The 21,464-nt window shown below is 41.0% G+C and overlaps 1 protein-coding gene across 1 annotated transcript; it reads left to right on the plus strand.

Annotated features, from left to right (window-relative positions):
- Nucleotides 1-4,478: 4,478 nt before the first annotated feature.
- cidec (cell death inducing DFFA like effector c) lies at nt 4,479-17,443 on the plus strand. The gene is made up of 6 exons (XM_060918295.1): nt 4,479-4,625; nt 5,224-5,292; nt 5,423-5,564; nt 13,008-13,157; nt 14,105-14,295; nt 15,668-17,443. Exons 2-6 carry the CDS (start codon nt 5,243-5,245, stop codon nt 15,849-15,851), a joined length of 717 nt encoding a protein of 238 aa, XP_060774278.1. The 5' UTR covers nt 4,479-4,625; nt 5,224-5,242; the 3' UTR covers nt 15,852-17,443.
- The last annotated feature ends 4,021 nt before the right edge of the window (nt 17,444-21,464 follow it).

A 21,464-nucleotide genomic window follows, 5' to 3' on the forward strand; every position in this document is an offset into this window, starting at 1 on the left:
CTCGAGCTGAAGCAGGTGATTGCTATCTTGCCGCAGAGTCCGTTCACAATGACAGACGCTATCGAGAAGCTTCTGACCTGCAGTTCATCATAATCACTATCTCTGTGGTTGCTCATCAACGTCACCAGATGTTAAAGATTACTAGTGCTTAATATGCTTCAAATGATTTGATTTTTTTTGTCATGGGCTGGCTGGCTTGTTCTAATGCTCTCTATTTATGGTCAGGTTCTCTGAATGTGTTGATCTGGAGGTTATTTATTTGGTGCATTATTATATCAGTTACTAGGGATTTGCTAAAGTACAAAAGTGTGTGTGTGTTTGTGTGTGAGAGAGAGAGAGAGAGAGAGAGAGAGAGAGAGAGAGTTGTACAACAATAATAGAGTGACACTGTCATCTTAATGCACTGTCTCCTCCCCAAATCCCTGTAGATACTCTCATTATCAATGGCTATGTATAGCATTTTCATGGCCACATGCATGAAGAGAAAGAGTGTTATACTACAAACATCTTATGAACACTGGTGTGTGTGGGAATGTTATTAGCACAGTGTGTAATACATAAAAAATTAGCATCAGGTGATTGAAATTCTGAACCATTCTTGGACACCTACTGGTTTTACATCTTACGCCCTCAGACTCCGTGAGACTCTCTATGAAGATCTAGGTATACAAAGCAGTTGTCATCAGTACCCTGCTGTATGGCTCTGAAACATGAGTCCTATACCAGAGGCACATCAAGCTGCTGGGAGGCTTCCATCAGAGATGTCTCCGTGCCATCTTGGGTATAAAGTGGCACGACTATGTCACTAACACTGAGGCTCTGGAGAAGGAAGATCTCCCAAGCATCAAGGCCATGTTGATGCTGCGATAGCTGCACTGGGCCAGCCACATCGCGTGCATGGTCGACTCCAGAATGCCAAAGGCCATCTTCTATGGCGAGCTGCACAACAGCAAACACACCATAGGAGCTCCACGCAGATGCTACAAAGACCAGTTGAAGCAGCAGCTGGCTCGCATCGGCATTGATCACCGTGACTGGGAGTTGCTGGGGACAGATAGAAGTAGTTGGAGGGCCTCTATGAGTAGAACTGTCCAGAACTTCAAGGAGGGAAGGGTACAAGCTGCCCAGGAAAAACGTAGGCAACGAAATGGGCCAGCCACTCAGACATCATCCTGCAGCAACCAGGTCTTCCCTTACCCAAATTGTTCTAGACCATGCAAATCAAGGATTGGCCTGTTCAGCCACTGGCTTGCCTTTCCCAGACAGATGGACATTCTTCCCAGTATTGATCTTCAGACACGAAGAATCTGCCATTAAAACATAAAAATTGGCATTGGGTGATTAAAATTCTGAACCATTCTTCAGAACATCTTACGCCCTCAGAAGCACTTTACTTGTACAGTTGATGAAGGACTTCTGTATGAAATGTCCTGTTTTTCTGGAAACTATGTGTGCTACGCTTAAGTTTTACTGTATCCACTATACTCACAATGTGATGGATAAACTTATGTTAAAATGAAAGCACTAAATATCTTTTTAGGAATAGAGTTAGATGGCGGGGCGGCACGGTGGTGTAGTGGTTAGCGCTGTCGCCTCACAGCAAGAAGGTCCTGGGTTCGAGCCCCGGGGCCGGCGAGGGCCTTTCTGTGTGGAGTTTGCATGTTCTCCCCGTGTCCGCGTGGGTTTCCTCCGGGTGCTCCGGTTTCCCCCACAGTCCAAAGACATGCAGGTTAGGTTAACTGGTGACTCTAAATTGAGCGTAGGTGTGAATGTGAGTGTGAATGGTTGTCTGTGTCTATGTGTCAGCCCTGTGATGACCTGGCGACTTGTCCAGGGTGTACCCCGCCTTTCGCCCGTAGTCAGCTGGGATAGGCTCCAGCTTGCCTGCGACCCTGTAGAACAGGATAAAGCGGCTAGAGATAATGAGATGAGATGAGAGTTAGATGGCATGGTGATGCAGTGGTTTGTCTCTGTCTCTCAACAGAACTCTGTCGCCAGGTTCTGGGTTCAAACCTTTCTGTGTGGAGTTTGCATCTTCTCCTTGTGCCTGTGTGGGTTTTCTCCAGGTACAAAGGCACTTGGCTATGCTAAATTGCCAATATATGAGTGTGAATAGTTGTCTGTCTTTCTGTTTTAGTCCCATTATAGACTAGTGACCTGTCCAGGGTGTACCCAACCTCTCACCCAGTATCAGCTGAGAATAACTCCAGCTCACTCACAACCCATAATGGATATGTTATAGAAAACGGATGTATTAGAGTTAGGTGTAAATGTTGTTTAAAGACCTTGCAAAAAGAGTAAAACCAACATACCTCACTGTACTTTAATTTTAAGGGAACCAATAACACAAAGTGGGGCAGCACGGTGGTGTAGTGGTTCGCACTGTCGCCTCACAGCAAGAAGGTCCTGGGTTTGAGCCCAGTGGCTGGCGAGGGCCTTTCTGTGTGGAGTTTGCATGTTCTCCCCGTGTCTGCGTGGGTTTCCTCCGGGTGCTCCGGTTTCTCCCACAGTCCAAAGACATGCAGGTTAGGTTAACTGGTGGCTCTCAATTGACAATAAGTGTGAATGTGACTGTGAATGGTTGTCTGTGTCTCTGTGTCAGCCCTGTGATGACCTGGCGACTTGTCCAGGGTGTACCCCGCCTCTCGCCCATCGTGTGCTGGGATAGGCTCCAGCTTGCCTGCGACCCTGTAGAACAGGATAAGCGGCTAGAGATAATGGATGGACGGATGGATGAATAACAAAGTCATCACAAAACAAACTGTTTTGAAAAGTCTTACTTTGCATGAAGCAATATAGGTTTTGGATGGTGAGGTTAAAGTTTAGGCTTAAATTATTGTGCAGGCACAGATGAGCCGCATTTAGACATAGTTAAATGGAAAACCTTCACAAAAAATAGCATCACAAGTGTCTGTGTATATGCATATGACTTTAAAAAAAAAATTTCCATGGTTACAGACTGTGCTAAAAGTCCTGGCAGTAGAGAGCATGTTGAGAAAGAAACTCTACTAGGCCAAAGTATTGCCTGAAGCACTGAATTGTCAGCCAAGACTGGCCCTGACTTACGAGGTCATCTGGAAGAAGATGAAGAAACAATCATGTGGCTTTATATCCTGGTATATGGTGTGCTCCCCAGTGCCCCCAAAACTACGTGATCTCTCTCCATCCATTCTTAATCTGATCTGTCATTCATGGCTTAACTTCATGTCTCAAACTAATACTGAACAATGCATTTCATAAGATCTCAAGTATTAGCATGGAATTATCTTTTTTTTCAGACAATTCTGCAATCTCTATATTTATGCAATGTTGGTTTTGTGTTAAAATGAGGCTGAAATATAAGACCACACCTTTAAAGTCATCCTTTACGCAAGTGGTCACATGACAGTGAGGTCAGATCAGGATCTATCTTTACAGAACATGCCAGATAAGAGACTTCTTATAAGGAATCAGGAGTTATGGTGTCTTATGTTATCTGTCTAATGATATCATTACTGGACTTTGGCCTTACACGAACAAAGAAATGTTCAGTTTATGGGCAGGTTTATGTTTGTTGGCCACTTCTTTTTTCCACCTATTTACATCAGCCTTAGATGCAGATTGGTAAATAAATTCAATTCCACCTGAATTAATTGGCAAAGTTTCATATTTTTTATTTTCACACTGTGTGCTACAGACTACATGCCAAGAGCACCTATGCAACTTTTTAAAAGGTTTATTAAATAATGTAGGAATTAATTTTGTGAAATCAATTTCACTTGTTTGGTATTGTACTGGTATTATGGTAAAAAGAGTAATTATTTTTAAAATATACAGTATATGGAAGATGGAACAAGGTTATAAGAGAGATTTTTTTTTAAAAATTCCAAACTTTAAAGCGTTTAAACAATAATCTAAAAATAATACTTATCTCTACATGATAACATCATTTGCATTATTATTTTCATTTCATTTACATCTTTTGATTTTTCTTCAATAACGTACACACACACTGTACACTTAGAAAACATTGCTGTCTTTCACCTGAGAAAGTAAATGTAATGTTCCTTTAAACTCATTTATGTTACACCAGCGGTTCTTAATGTCTAATTTACTAAATATACCTTGAGTGACTCTTCAAAGCACACAATATTTACTTTCCCAAGTGGAAAAATACAAAAGATGTTCCCTTAAAGGTTCTAGCTTAGTGGGAAGCAAGGGTGCAATTTAGTGCCTTTGAAACAAATCATTTCTATCTCATCTCATCTCATCTCATCTCATCTCATCTCATCTCATCTCATCTCATCTCATCTCATTATCTCTAGCCGCTTTATCCTGTTCTTCATAGAAAACAAGTGACAGATAAATCAGATGCTTCTGGCACGTCTCATAATAGGATGTATGATGTCTGAGAGTGTTCCAAAAAGCCTTGCTTAACAGAACTGTAACCCATATCCTCCCTGCTGTCAGACTGGAGCAAAGGTCAAAGAATGAGTGACGCAAGGACACCACAGGACTAGAAAGACAGCAGGCACACAGAATACACGGACATTTCAAGAACGCAGTGAACTGACTGACTAACGCAAGAGAGAAATCTCAGAAGATTGATACTGAAGGAGAAACATTAGAGAGTTAGGTACATCAAGGTAAAATGCATTCTGTACACTTTTACTCACTCACTTTCAGGAACTGCTTTATCCTGATCAGGGTTGCAGTGGATCCAGAAAGCTGGGTATGAGGTTGTTTAGAAAAATCAAATATTTCCTTATGCAGTATCAAGTCCATTGTCTAGTATTTTATTGGGTTGGTGACATGTATTTATGATTATTTTAAAACAAGGGTGTACTTTATAATGTTTTAAAATGAGTGCAATGGTATAGTATAATTATTCAGATGATTAACTATAATGCACTAACATGTCATTATGATGTTTGATCTCTGAAATCCTTTTTAAAAATAAACTGTTATTTTATTTTTCTCTTTTTTTTTCTATGAGTTGAGGTGTTGAGCATATTGAGGCTTATATTTATAAGTCTTCCCTTTTAAACTACTTGTACTGACAGGATATGCAATGACCCATGAAATACTGTATGGGGATTGTTAACTGTTAATGTTGCTAGCTTGAAAAAGGCATCACATTTCTTTTAATATTTCTTATCCATCTATTTCCACCTTTCTGTTGATCACTCACTTCTATTTCTATTATTCATAGCTATTTTGGTTTTGTTGCTTTTCCAAACTCAGACCCTGCTGCTTGAATAGAATGGATTATGCCAAGAAGTCTCTCAATCTGTTCTCACCTTCTCTCTCCAAGTGAGTGTCTTGTCAGTGTCTTTACAGTATTTCCACTGTTCATTATCATGGATATTAAAGGATGTGTACTGCCTTATCTTCTTTCAAAAAAGCCAACACTTGTGTATGTGCTGTATGAATGTGCTCACAGTATATCGAACAGATGTGTAGCAGCCAGCGCATCTGTCCTTCCCAGTTTTAACCCGCGTCCCAGACCGTTCCGGGTCACCAACTCAGACCGGTCTGTAAAAAAAGGCATTATGGCAGATGGACTGAGAGACTTACTGAACAAGGTGAGGAAAGGAGGAGAGGAGAAGGAGGGGGGACTGGGGGATGAGACAGAGGAAGGGAGGTGAAGGAAGGACAACTGAATAGTCTGTTTTTGACAGCTCCTCAAAATCTTATTCAACTGTGCGATGTAGAAGGATGAAAGAATAGAGAAGCGATGAATGACCAGACAGAAAGGCAAGAAAAGAAAAAGGAAAAGGAAAAGAAAACGAGTGGGAAATATTTAAAGTTTGCTACTAACAGTGTCATGATTCTTTTATGATTTATATCTGCCGCTGTGCCATTTTGTCATGCCTGATCATGAGTGTAAAAGGAGATCAGAACAAGAGTGGACATTTTTAACTTACTATACATGGACCATATGTTAAAACCCAGTACTGCTAATTACAGCTTCACACTGGCATTTAATGACAGAGGTGGACAAAGTAACCAACTTCATTACTTAAGTCAAAGTACAGATCCCACTGGTCAAATGTTACTCTGATACAAATGAAAGTTGTACAGTCAAATTTTTACTTAAGTACTGAAGTACTTGCTTTTAACAATACTAAAGTATTAAAAGTACATTTTCTGTCAACGCATCGTTGTATTATTGCCACAATGTTTACAAAACCTAACGCCGTTACCAAAGACAGAAATGTCTCGTCTCGTCTTCATCCGCTTATCCGGGGCCGGGTCGCGGAGGCAGCAGTCTGAGCATGGAAGCCCAAACTTCCCTTTCCCCAGACACCTCGGCCAGCTCCTCGGGAAGAACACTGAGGCGTTCCCAGGCCAGCCGAGAGACATAGTCCCTCCAGCGTGTCCTGGGTCTTCCCCGGGGCCTCCTCCCGGGGGGACATGCCTGGAACACCTCCCCAGGGAGGCGTCCAGGAGGCATCCAAAAGAGATGCCTGAGACACCTCAGCGGATTCCTCTCGATGTGGAGGAGCAGCGGCTCTACTCCGAGCTCCTCCCGAGTGACTGTGCTTCTCACCCTAAGGGAGCGCCCAGCCACCCTGCGAAGGAAACTCATTTTGGCCACTTGTATCTGCAATCTTGTTCTTTCGGTCATTACCCAAAGCTCATGACCATAGGTGAGAGTCGGAACGTAGATCGACCGGTAAATCGAGAGCTTCACCTTTTGGCTCAGCTCCTTCTTCACCACAATGGACCAGTAAAGCGGCCACATCACTGCGGAGGCTGCACTTATCCGCCTGTCAACCTCACGCTCTATCCTTCCCTCACTTGTGAACAAGATCCCAAGATACTTAAACTCCTCCACTTGAGGCAGGACTTCTCCACCAACCTGGAGAGGGCAAGCCACCCTTTTCCGGTTGAGAACCATGGCCTCAGACTTGGAGGTGCTGATTCTCATCCCAGCCGCTTCACACTTGGCTGCAAACTGCCCCAGTGCATGCTGAAGGTCTTGGTTTGAAGAAGCCAACAGGACAACATCATCCGCAAAAAGCAGAGATGAAATCCTGTGGTTCCCAAACAGGATTCCTTCCGGCCCCTGACTGCGCCTAGAAATTCTGTCCATAAAAATTATGAACAGAACCGGTGACAAAGGGCAGCCCTGCTGGAGTCCAACATGCACTGGGAACATGTCTGACTTACTGCCGGCAATGCGAACCAGACTCCTGCTCTGTTCATACAGGGACCGGACAGCCCTTAGCAAAGAGCTCCGAACCTCATACTCCTGAAGCACCCCCCACAGAATACCATGAGGGGCACGGTCGAATGCCTTCTCCAGATCCACAAAGCACATGTGGACTGGTTGGGCAAACTCCCATGAACCCTCGAGCACCCTATGAAGGGTATAGAGCTGGTCCAGTGTTCCGCAACCAGAACGAAAACCAAATTTTCCTCCTGGATCCGAGGTTCGACTATTGGTCGAATTCTCCTCTCCAGTACCCTGGAGTAAACCTTCCCTGGGAGGCTGAGAAGTGTGATTCCCCTATAATTGGAGCACACTCTCCGGTCCCCTTTCTTAAAAAGAGGGACCACCACCCCAGTCTGCCACTCCAGAGGCACTGTCCCCGACCGCCATGCAATGTTGCAGAGGTGTGTCAACCAAGACAGCCCTACAACATCCAGAGACTTGAGATACTCAGGGCGGATCTCATCCACCCCCGGTGCCTTGTCACCAAGGAGCTTGCAAACCACCTCAGTGACTTCGGCTTGGGTAATGGACAAGTCCACCTCTGAGTCATCAGCCTCAGTCTCCTCAGTGGAAGACATGACTGTGGGATTGAGGAGATCCTCAAAGTATTCCTTCCACTGCCTGACAATGTCCCCAGTTGAGGTCAACAGCTCCCCACCCGCACTGTAAACAGTGTTGGCAGAGTACTGCTTCCCCCTCCTAAGGCGCCGGACGGTTTGCCAGAATTTCTTCGAGGCCGACCGATAGTCCTTCTCCATGGCCTCCCTGAACTCCTCCCAGTTCGGCCCGTAGGCACAAACAGCAGCAAGAGCCCTCTCCCCAATCCGACGGTGCAGAGAGGCAACCCTCTCATTCACTGGGGTAAACTCCAACATGTGGCGGCTGAGCTGGGGAGCTATAAGCAAGCCCACACCAGCCCGCCGCCGCTCACCATGGGTGACTCCAGAGAAGTGGAGAGTCCAGCCCCTCTCGAGGAGCTGGGTTCCGGAGCCCAAGCTGTGCATGGAGGTGAGCCCGACTATCTCTAGCCGGTACCTCTCAACCTCCAGCACAAGCTCAGGCTCTTCCCCCCCAGCGAAGTGACATTCCATGTCCCAACAGCTAGCCGCTGTGTCCGGGGATCAGGTTGTCGAGGCCCCTGCCTTCGACTGCTGCCCAATCCACACTGCACCGGCCCCCTACGGCTACCTCTGTGGGTGGTGAACCCACAGGAGGCCGGGCCCACGTCACCGCTTTGGGCTGAGCCCGGCCAGGCCCCATGAGCAAAGGCCCGGCCACCAAGTGCTCACATATGAGCCCCGACCCCGGGCCTGGCTCCAGGGTGGGGCCCTGGCTGTGCCATACTGGGTGACGTCACGATCCTTGATTGATTCTCCATAAGGGTTTTGGTGAACTGCTCTTGGTCTGGCCTGTCACCTAGGACCTGTCTGTTTTGGGAGACCCTGACAGGGCTGGTGGAGAAGACAGAAATGTGTATTTGCAAAATGAACATATGCTCTGCCATCATGGTGGTTTAACGTTAAGCTAGCCAGTCAGTAAAACTCCACCTGACATGCTAGCAAACTCTTTTCAAACTCAAAATCATATTGAGTAGATAATGCTACTAGAAAAGAAAGATTTCTACATTCAAATATGCTAAAATATATTTCTGAAAGGACTTCAGATAAGTTAACGTTATTCATGCTAGCATAACTCTGTTTTTACATGCTAACTAACAGTGTCCAAGTTAACTAGCTATGTGTTAACGTTAGCCATGGACAAGGCTACGGCAACTTGGCGGGCAAATCCATAGAAAGTCATTTGACTAACCAGACTGCAGAGCTATTGCAATGTTACCGCTAGCTCTAAAAGCACAGACAACTTTGTCACAAGCTTTCTCTTGAAATAAAACATTTATATACCTCAATATGTTTCCGCAGGTTGGATGGCAAGTTTTTGGAGGCCGTGATGTGGCTCGTTTTTGGCAAACAAAACAAACATTTAAAATGAAATGAACATACATGTCAACCTTTGGTCAATCAAACCTGTATAACCAACCTCCAAAATCCGTATTTCCCTTATAAAATCCGTATAAGATGCAAATTAAAATAATTTACCTAAAATTTGAATGATAATTAACAATGATATATCCCAGTTACTTTTTATTCAATATTAATAACAATAAACCTTCAGAATGAATACAAAGCTCCAATGTTCGACAAAAACACAAAGTGTCACTCTAATGTTCTGAATTGTACTCCATGACAGCTTTTTTAGCGTTCTGCACCAATACCTCATTAGGCTGCATGTCACAGCAAGTGTCTGTGTTAATCTTGCCGGAGTGCCCACTTGGAATCTTTTCAGTCGCTATTGAAAGTCGCTCAGGTGGAAATATGCGTTTCAAACAAAATGTTACTTCCCGGTTGGCGGGATTCTCGCAATGCGGTGTGCGCATGATCAAAAGTGGAATGAAGTCTCGCTACCACAAGATAACGCGCGATTTCATAAGACTCTTTACTGGCTGTCTGTGCTTTCTGTGGTGTACAGTACGTTTGTAAATGTTATGCGCTCTTTTATCATCGTGGGAATTGATTATAGCTCTAAATAAATATTGAAGTTTTTTTTAAAAGAATCCGTATAACTTTATTTGTACGCCCGTATACTACGTTTATTGAATCAAATCCATATAAAATACGGACATTCCGTATAGGTTGACATGTATGAATGAATCTTTAATCCTTTCAGAAAACTGAAACATGGGTTCTAGGTATGGCCATGAGTGCATGCATTCCTAGAAGAACCGCCTCCTTCCATTCTGCCATGAATTGAGGGAATTGTGAAACCACTCACCCACATCTGCAATTTATCTTTTCAATCAGGTACATTTCCAGACAAAATGAAAATTGCAAAAGTGATACCATTGTTTAAAAATGGACATAGACACCATTTCACAAACTACAGGCCTGTTTCTTTACTCCCCCAATTCTCCAAAATACTCAAAAAACTTTTTTCAGATAGATTGGACAAATTCATTGAAAAACACAACCTCCTTACAGACAGTCAATATGGATTCAGAACGGACAGATAAACATCGATGGCACTAATGGAACTAATAGAGGAAATCACAAAATGTATAGACAATAAAAAAATAGCAATTGGAGTATTTGTGGACCTAAAAAAAGCATTTGATACTATTGATCATAGTATATTATTAAGTAAACTAGAAAAGTGTGGTGTTAGGGGAGTTGGGTGGAGCTGGCTGTCGAGCTATCTAAGAAACAGGCAACAGTTTGTGCAGATAGGTGACCATAAATCTGATTTCATGAACATTACATGCGGGGTACCACAGGGGTCAATATTAGGTCCGAAATTATTCATAATATATATCAATGACATATGTACAATTTCGCAAGTACTGAAATTTGTTTTGTTTGCAGATGACACCAATATTTTTTGTTCCGGTGAGAATTTGCAGCAGACTTTAGAGATAATCACAACTGAAATAAATAAACTAAAACTATGGTTTGACAAAAATAAATTATCATTAAATCTAAGCAAAACAAAGATTATGTTGTTTGGGAGACACAAAATAGATTGTAATGTAGAATTGATAATAGACAATACTAAGATAGAAATGGTACAGGAAATTAAATTTCTTGGTGTGATTTTGGATCCTAAAGTCTGCTGGAAACCTCATGTAGGATATGTACGAGCAAAACTGGCAAAGTGCTCGGCAATTCTGTGGAAAACAAAATATATTCTTGATTGTAAATCTTTGCACACTCTATATTACTCATTATTTTTGCCATATCTGACTTATTGTGTCGAAGTCTTTGGGAAACACCTACAAAACCACTCTGCAGCCGATATGTACAATACAGAAAAGAGCAATAAGGACAATAAACAAAACAGGATACAGAGAACACACAAACTCACTCTTCATAAAATCACACATGTTGAAATTTATGGATCTGGTCAAATTCAGAACAGCACAAATAATGTACAAAGCAAGAAATAATCTATTGCCAAAAAATATACAAGGAATGTTTAGTGAGAGAGAGGGGGATATAATCTAAGGGGAGACCTAAATTTTAAAAAACCAAAGGTTAGAACAAATATGAAAAGCATGTGTGTATCGAGCTGTGGGGTGACTTTATGGAACAGACTGGAGACAGAAATAAAACAAAGTGCAAATATAAATCTGTTTAAAAAAAGGTACAAAAAATATTTTTAAATAAGTATATTGAAGAGGAAGTATGTTAATGGAGGATGATGAGGGATAAATAGAATAGGGTTGATTGTTATATTAGAACTAACTTAGTATATGGTATATGTTTATTTATGGGGATAGATATCTTCATATTTACAGGGATAGGTATGTAGTAGATATTTATTTTTGTAATTATATATTTATATAGATATTTATGAAGTGTATATATGGTATAAAGTATATATATATTTTTGTAATTATATATTTATATAGATATTTATGAAGTGTATATATGGAATGAAGTATATATTTAATTTTGTAACTAAATATTTATATAGATATTTATGAACTGTATGTGTATGTGTGTATGTATGTATATGTGTATGTGTGTATGTATGTGTATGTATGTATGTATATATATATATGTGTGTGTGTGTGTGTGTGTGTGTGTGTGTATATGTGTATGTGTATATATATATATATATATATATATATATATATATATATATATATATATATATATAGGATATGGTATGCAGTATATATTTATTTTTGTAATTATATATTTATATGGATAATCATGAAGTGTATATATGGTATATATTTTTATAGGTGTATTAATGTAGTTTGGATTTCGGGGTAGTTAAAAAGGGGTGGGAAATTAAAAAAAAGTATTGTACTTCTTCCCACTCCTTTTTCGAACAATGTGCGGTGTATTGTAATGTCTTAGCTCTTTATGTTATTTTATTTATTCTTTTTTGTCACTTTTTTTAATTTTCTTTCTTTTGTATGTACAAATAGTTACATACATTTTTATACATGTTCGAAATAAATAAATTCATTCATTCATTCATTCATTCATTCATTCATTCAACTGATTGTATTCAAATAATGCTGCTGAGAAATCACTGATCTTGATTTTATACAGTCTATGGACGTGACGTGACCCTAGTGATTATTGATAGGCTGTCTCAGTGTCACCTGCAAAAAAACCAATCACGTTTTAGAAAAGAAAAGAAAAAAACATCCACTTTCAAAGCTGCTTCATAGTAATGAGTAACGAGGACCTTAGTAGAAATGTAGTGGAGTGAAAAGTACGATATTCGCCTTTCAAATGTAGTGACGTTAAAGTCATAAGTTTCCAGAAAAAAAACCTCAAGTAAAGTTCAGATACTCAAAAAGTGTACTTAAGTACAGTACTCAAGTAAATATACTTCATTACTGTCCACCTCTGTTTAATGACATATCTTTGCAGTATATTTATTTAAAATGGAGATCACTGTAACCTTTAATAGTTTATTAGTCACTCTAAATACTTGGTTTTTTTAGAGAGATATGCTACTGTACTGTAGCAGATTTGAATAATGAAATTATGCAAAAATCTCATATTAATGTATGCAGTTCCAGGTTCATAAAGCTTAAATACCTCTTCAGTTGTCCTTCCCTACCTAGAATTATCAATGACTGTATAGACATTTTAATCTATACCTAAAAGAAATAATACAATATTAGGGTTTTTTTAAAGCCTTTTGATTCTTACCAAGGAAACGACTTCTAAACTCCAACATGTCTGAGTCACATTCTCTGACGAGAGACTCTTTGAACTTTGACCCTCAGACGATGGATGCGTTCAGTGTGTCCTGCGTGGCAGGCCTGGTGCTGGATGAGGATGGGACAGGAGTTGACACAGAGGACTTCTTCCAGACCCTCAAGGACAGCACTGTGCTAATGGTCTTGGAGAAAGGACAGAAGTGGACACCTCAACAGGTACTAATCCCGCATTTCCATATGCTGACACACAAACATCAAGAACATGAGTTCATAAAGAAGCTATCATGGAGTAGCTTAAGAAAGAGGATTTATATCATAGTCATCAAGTCATGTTATGTTCAACAATGCATTTTTTTCTACTATAGAAATATGAGACCTGAGCATAATTCAAAGTACCAAAGGTGCTTTCATAGTATAGATTGATTGATTCCATGAACACAGTATAATTATTTTATACACTATAGCATGTTGCACTATTGAAAAATAGCCAAGCGACAAGCCCAACGGCACAACAGGTACACACTAAAGAATTTGTTTCCTAGTCTGACCAGCAAGTCTCAATAAGAGCACCATTTAGGCAGTATGCTAAAGCTTCTCTAATTTGAATGGTGTTTATTCAAAGCAGGTAATTTACATATGCACTTAATTATGTCTGTAATGATTTGCCACTACCTGAATAATATTAACCTTTGTGTTTACCTGGTGCTGGTGATTCTGGGCCTGTTACATGAGAGTATGCTTTTTCCTCCTCTTTCTGTTGTCCATCATTTGCCATCACCCATTATTTTAAATGCATTAATCTGTCTTTGGATGCACATAAGATTAATTTTCAGGGCACTGAAACAAAAGATTAGAGGAAAGGAGGAGGAAGAGGGGGTCAATGGGGACAAATTTGACCATTGCATTCATCCATCACATTTTGTCAGATACTTAAAAAAGTTAAATACAACCACATCTCCAGAGCTAGAGTTTCAGTCTATACTTTGCCCTAGGCTTTTTTTTCTGATGTGTTGCACATCAGTCAGTATATCGAAACCTCTGATGGTTTTGAAGGTCTGTCCTTCAAGCACAAAATTCTTCATTGTTTTTGAATGTCGAATACACAGTACTCTTCTGAAATACTAATGCAAAATGGCACTCTGAAATCCGTGATGTTTTTACAGAGTAGTCAATTTGAGGGTCAAGCTGCGAAGCGCAAGACACAGCATAGGAAGGACCTGGCCAAACTGACCCTCGACTTTTACAAAAACCATCCAAAGGAATTTATCGGCTGCCTGAACGTACAGATGTGTCTGTATGGGATGTACTCTGTGTCATACAATCTGCAGTGCTACCATGCCAAGAGGATGCTGAGGTGAGCAAACTTATTCCATGTCACAGCTGCATAAGTGTATCAAAGCCAAGGCTGTAGTCAGTGGTCATGTGTAGAATATCGAGCAATGCTAAAATACTCTGTCACAGAGCATTTCACAGCATAATTATGAATTAATATGAGCAAACAAAGATATAACAAGCAGCATGTTCACTGAATTAACTGCGAGTTGGCCTAGTGGTTAGCGTGTCCGCCTCTTGATCGGGAGATCACGAGTTCTACTTAAGGTCGGGTCATACCACAAGACCATCATAAAAATGGTACCTACTGCCGTCTGGTAAGGCATGCTGCAATACAGATGCGAGTGTGGAGTCAAACTCTCGTGGTTACCAGAGGACCAGCCCCCCACTGTAACCCTAGGCGAGAGGCCGAGGGCTACAGAGATCGGCGCCACCCTATGTGCCACATGGTGTGGGAAGGACTTTGATTGATTTGAATAGCAGTAAATGATTACAGAGGTGTGAGCCTTTGTGGTCTGAAGAATAGTTTTTGCTGCAAAGTACTTTAGGTCAAGGTCAAGGCTTTTTTATTGTCATTTCAACCATATACATTTGGTACAGTACACAGTTAAAATGAAACAACATTTCTCCAGGACCATGGTGCTACATTAAACATCAGAGGACTACAAATCTACAAATAACCACATAAAGTATAAGAGTGCAGCGAGTGCATGCATTGCAGACAATAAACTACACACAACATAAAGTGCAGACATCGACAACAGAAAGTGTAGACAACAAGGAGAATGCAAAAACGACTACTCGCACAAACAGACAGTACATTGCCAACCAGTAGTTGTTACTGTTAATGTGAGGAAAGTTGAGTGTGCGTACTGAGGTAGAATATGTAAAAAGGAAATAAATAGATCCATCCATCCATTATCCGTAGCCACTTATCCTGTACAGGGTCGCGGGAAAGCTGGAGTCTATCCCAGCTGACTATTGGCGAAGGGTGGGGTACACCCTGGATAAGTCACTAGATCATCGCAGGGCTGACACATAGAGACAAACAACCATTCGCACTCACATTGACACCTACGGTCAATTTAGAACCACCAGTTAGCCTAACCTGCATGTTTTTGGGCTGTAGGGGAAACTGGAGCACCGGGAGGAAACCCACGCAGACACGGGGAGAACATGCAAACTCCACACAGAAAGGCCCCTGTCAGCTGCTGGGCTAGAACTCAGAACCTTCTTGCTGTGAGGCAACAGTGTGAACCACTACACCACCGTGCCGCCCCGAAATAAATAGATGTAAACTATAAATAGACAAACAGATAGACAGGCAGGCAGGTAGGCAGTCATTCTACCCACTCATCAGCGACAGCACCTTTTCTTGTCTCTGTGTCTTTCAGGGAGGCTCTAAGATGGACTCTGTTCAGCATGCAGGCCACTGGCCATGTTTTGCTGGGTACATCTTATTATATGCAACATCTTATCGATGAGGATGAGAAAGCTGAGGCACAACTGACCGCTTCCAGAAACACAAACAAACCATTACAGGCCATCCAGTGGAAGAAACCAGCAGCTGACCACTGAAACTAGAAACCTGGGAGTTTGAAAGCTTTGGCTTTGCCTAAGCATATGGCTTGGAAATCCCTGTTGCATCATGTTACCTATGTTAGTGGACTATAATACTGGTTTTTGCTATGAGAGTAACCAGGCATACACTGTACTTGTTATATTTTGCTATTTGCACATAGATATTAGTTTTAGATACACTTATATGTCTGTCAAACAATGGAGTTTTTAAATATTTATTCATATTTTCAACTGCTCTGAATTACTCACAATTTGTATTGATACTGATTGTTGTGCCTATTGTATTATTGTATTACTCTGAGATTCTCACCCAGCCTTCTGATCCAAGTATATTTCTGCATATATGAGTCTGAATTTGCATGTGTGGGTGTGCATGGAGAAGGAAGAATGAGGAGGGAAGGGGATGACATGCTTGTCTAACTGGCCTGGGCTGTAATTGGCCAACGAACGGGTGCTTTCCTTAATCCCACATCAGCCTGTAATTGCCTCTGAGGGAAAGTGCAAAGCCTGGTGGGATAGAGACAAACGGAAAAAACAAGACGGAGAGAGAGAGAGAGAGAGAGAGAGAGAGAGAGCATGAGATCATTACCAGATGTAGGAAGGGAGGAGGTGAAAAAGCAGGGTGGAGGGCATGAGAAACAGAGATAAACGAAGAGAGGAGAAATATAGAGCTACAGAAAGAAAGAAGGAGAGAATGAGAGAGATTGTAGAAAGGCACAGCTGGAGGGAGTAAAGTGGAGGAGACGGAAATGATCCCTTTCATTGAGAGGAGAGTGGATGACGCATTTGGATCCTGCACCCACCACTCCAAACCACTCAGTGTCCTTTCCAAATTGTTCCCATTCACTCGCACAACACTCCAACCACAGCTTCACCACCAACTGGTCAGTTTGTTCGTGGTGAACTGATTGAGATCAAAAGACTGTGAGACATGTCAAGATTTAATGAATGTTCCTATATCTCGGAGCTGAAGCATTTAAAGGCAGAGGACAATATGTTAATATTTGTGTCGTCCCAATTCTCAACTGCATTAATGTAAGATTGCTCTCTCGTTCAAACAGCTGCTCGAAGTTATTCTACAGTATAGACGTGCCTGAGTCCCAAACACCCTGGAGCACACGAGACAGCTAATCAAGGTCTAAAATCACTGAAATTTCCAAGTCAGGTGTGCTCTATAGCAGGATATGAGTGCTCCAGGAGCAGGCATGTGCTTTTTTTTGACCATAAAATTTTATCCTTGCACATGTCACTGATGTGTCCAGGTTTTTTGACATTTAGACATGGGTTGGCAATGGAAGCTAATTATAGTTTGACAGTACTGCTTTTACAGAATATCTGATTTGTTTCTCTGTGCAGACTAAATAGCTGCAAAAGTCCATCTCTGTATAGTTTTCATACTTGTTCTTTCATTCCTATTACTTGAGGGATTTTTATTTCATGTACCTACAATTGTTATTTAAAAATCCTTGAGCCAGATGTTGTATTAGGGCTGTACGAATTGCATAGGAGTAATAAAACTCATCAAGATATGGGATTTGAGGCTAGAATTGGAGTGACAGTTAAGATGCCAAAGCAACCAATCACAATCACCACTATGGCTTATTTACTTGTTTGTTTTTACACTTTATATGTCTGTTTTGGGGTGGCACGGTGGTGTAGTGGTTCGCACTGTCACCTCACAGCAAGAAGGTCCTGGGTTTGAGCCCAGTGGCTGACGAGGGCCTTTCTGTGCGGAGTTTGCATGTTCTCCCCGTGTCTGCGTGGGTTTCCTCCGGCTGCTCCAGTTTCCCCCACAGTCCAAAGACATGCAGGTTAGGCTAATTGGTGGCTCTAAATTGACTGTAGGTGTGAATGTGAGTGTGAATGGTTGTTTGTCTCTATATATTAGCCCTGCGATGACCCGGCGACTTGTCCAGGGTGTACCCCGCCTCTCACCCATAGTCAGCTAGGATAGGCTACAACTTGCCTGAGACCCTGCACAGGATAATGGATGGATGGATGTCTGTTTTGTATCTGTTTGTTTGGTGAAAAGGTTTCCTTAATACATGTAAACCATCTTTAAAATTTATGAATAATAATAATAATAATAATAACGTTTTCCAAATCTGATGCTCTATAATTAAAAAAGAAAAGGCAAAACAATTGGGCTTGTTTTGTTTTTTTAATTGTTATTTGTGTAGGAACACTCCTTGCCTATAAGTACTGCTGAATGCACCCACTTACACACAGTCACCTTTTTATTTTAAAACTACTTCCTTCTTTCTACAGCATATATTTTGTGAAGTTTATATTGATTAACTTGTAACCATGAATAACTGCTTGTTATGTATGCATAGATCTATGAACACAGAATTATTGCCGGGGCAGTAAGAATCATCTGGATATGTTCTTGGGCTCACGTGCATGTGTGCCAGGAATTTCCAACATGAAGCAATCAGGTTTTGAGTTGAAATATCTGGTGATTAGCAGAATTCATGATGCCATCAATCTTCACAAAAGCTCTTGAACCACCAGCCATGAAATAGCCCCAAAGCATCAATAATCCACTCCCATATTTTACAGTATCAGATGCTTTTTCCTTCCATGCAGTCTGCTATTTTCACTAAACATGCAGACGATTTGCATGACCAAAAGTTTAATTTGTGTGTCTTCTGACGACAATACAGGAAGCCAAGTTTAGTTCGAATGACACTGTGAAGCTGGGGAGTGGCATTTTGTGAGATCTTCTCAGGAAGTGCTTCCTGCAGCAACAGCTTGCTCTAATAACAATGTAAAACATATTTCAGATAGACGAACATTTTGATACAACCTTAATTGTGCTTAATGTTATTTTTAAACGCTTGTGTAATTTAATACCCGTTACCTGACTTAAGTAGTTCAAAAACCATCTGGGTATTTTGTTTTGAAAGTTCTTTGTTTTTTTTTTTCCCCACAATGTAATAGATGACAAAGGGATTTGTATGTGTGCAACCTCATATCAATACCTCAGGGAAACAGGACATGGTTAAAGGCATGACTGTCAATATTTCTAGCACACACGATATATATTTTTAATAGTTCTTATGAGAATGAGAATTTTGTCAGAATAAATATACAGTACAGTGCCAGTCAAAAGTTTGGAGACACCGACTCATTCATAGGTTTTTCATTCATGTCACTCTCTTAACATTTCATTAAAGTGGTTTTCCTTCAAAAAACCTCGAGAAGTAAAGTGAATATTTTGCTTGTAATTTGAGTATAATGCATTGTTTTGTGTGCGGTGAATAAAAGACTCTTCAGTGTCCTGAGAAACAGTGAATGCACCTCAGGGAGAAGCATTGTATTTTTACCTTGCAATTTGTGTAATATACAACACAACGCACGTTGCCCCTGTACTACATACAGTACCAGTCAAAAGTTTGGACACCCCTACTCATTCATAGGGCTTTCTGTATTTTGACTACTTTCTACACTGTAGAACAATACTGAAGACATCAAAACTATGAAATAACATATGGAACAAATATGGAATTATGTGGTAAATAAACAAGTGTTTAAAAAAACAAAATATATTTCATATTTTAGATTCTTCAAAGTAGCCAGCGTTTACCTTGACAACGTTTTGCACACTATTGGCATTATCTTAACCAGCTTCACGAGGTCATCACTTGGAATGCTTTTCAATTAACAGATGCCTTGTCAAAAGTTAATTAGTGCAATTTCTTGCCTTCTTAATGCATTTGAGATCAAACAGTAAATAATAACTAATAAAAATACAGTTAATATCCCTGTAGTAATCCATATTATGTCAAGAACCGCTCAATTAAGTAAAGAGAAATGACAGTCCATGGGGTGGCACGGTGGCGTAGTGGTTAGCGCTGTCGCCTCACAGCAAGAAGGTCCGGGTTCGAGCCCCGTGCCCGGCGAGGGCCTTTCTGTGCAGAGTTTGCATGTTCTCCCCGTGCCCGCGTGGGTTTCCTCCGGGTGCTCCGGTTTCCCCCACAGTCCAAAGACATGCAGGTTAGGTTAACTGGTGACTCTAAATTGACCGTACGTGTGAATGTGAGTGTGAATGGTTGTCTGTGTCTATGTGTCAGCCCTGTGATGACCTGGCGACTTGTCCAGGGTGTACCCCGCCTTTCGCCCGTAGTCAGCTGGGATAGGCTCCAGCTTGCCTGTGACCCTGTAGAACAGGATAAAGCGACTAGAGATGATGAGATGAGATGAGATAAATAAAGAAAAACCATTGAATTAGAAGGTGTGTCCATACCTTTGTCTGGTACTGTATATGTATCCGTTTGTTTCTCCTATTGCTTAATGGAAACAGTTTACAATGATTTGTTAAAGCCAGTTTTTGTTTTCATTTAATTTGTGCTCATTTTCATGCCAACAGTTTTGGAGGGCATGTATATGCACCGATCATTTATTAGAACATTTTAAAAACTTAAGTGTCCCCAGACTTTTGACAAGCAGTTTAGCATACACAAACACACACTCCTCTTGTCAGACTCTGTATTTGAGCCTCAACTAACCTCTCAATGGGCTGTGTAATGTTGCGTGAGGAATTCAGTTTGTTGTGCTGCCGAGAGGCGAACTAGCGTAAATGAAATGTGGCAGACAGATTGCCATCCAATTCTATCCAGTCCAAACAGGTTTCTCTGCATTTTCATTAATAGGATTGCGGGTAGCCTTAATAGAACATGTCATTTAATAACATTTATTCTCACAGAATAGAATCATTATCAAATGCCATGGTAGGTCATGATCCAACATGACCCAGAGCTTTAAGAGCAAACCCAAGGAATTTCATATTAAAATGGCAGAAAGAAGAAATCAGAACCTAATCGCTTTTCACTTTCAGCCATGATGGTACCATAACAGGAATAATATGGGTGATAGGTTTAAAATAACAGCACCAACAGTGACATCTCACAGTTCCATGGTCCCCAGTTCAGGCCTGAGCTCATGATACTGGCTGTGCCATGTTTTGCATGTTCTGTATATCCTGTTCTTTATCTAGATTTTCTCTAGGTTCTCCAGTTTCCTGTCACTTCCTAAAAACATGTATGTCAGTGGATTGGTTACAGTGAATTGCCCCTAGGTGTGAATAAGTGTATGAATGTATGTGCATGGTGGCCAGAAACAGGCTTTTGTCGCATCTAGGGTTTATTCCTGCCTCAGCCCAGTGTTCCTGGGATAAGCTCTGGATCCACCACAAACCTGACCAGGATAGAGTTGTTATTGAAGGTGAATGGATGAATTCAAACAGGGGTGACAAATTTGTTTTGGATGAACCAAGAAAAAAACTTTTTAAGAATACATTGAGACATGGGCATGTCAACTGTTATTTTAAACAGTAATTATAAAAAATAATAATGATAATCAGACCAGTATTATATGTGAACACCAATAACACTTTAACATGGAATAACAAAAGCAAATAGTTTAATAAATAATAAACCAGTAACCTGCTATTGGACAGTTGTATGAGATGTGAGGACACTTGATCAGCCACAGTACCTGTCAATAAAACATGGGGAATTTTTACACATTACAAATGGTCCTATCACCCCAAAAGCAATAACAGGCCTCATGATTGTGATTTTCAGCAATGAAGATTCCAGACACATC

This window comes from Neoarius graeffei, chromosome 4 (assembly GCF_027579695.1).
Source record: "Neoarius graeffei isolate fNeoGra1 chromosome 4, fNeoGra1.pri, whole genome shotgun sequence".
NCBI lineage: Eukaryota > Metazoa > Chordata > Actinopteri > Siluriformes > Ariidae > Neoarius > Neoarius graeffei.

Bases quoted from the DNA above. Each gene is read 5' to 3' on its own strand.
- cidec (XM_060918295.1), top strand. From the start codon at position 5,243: ATGGATTATGCCAAGAAGTCTCTCAATCTGTTCTCACCTTCTCTCTCC. The intron at 5,293-5,422 runs GTGAGTGTCTTG...ATGTGCTCACAG, and splicing joins TTCTCACCTTCTCTCTCCAA to TATATCGAACAGATGTGTAG. The intron at 5,565-13,007 runs GTGAGGAAAGGA...TTTGACCCTCAG, and splicing joins TGAGAGACTTACTGAACAAG to ACGATGGATGCGTTCAGTGT.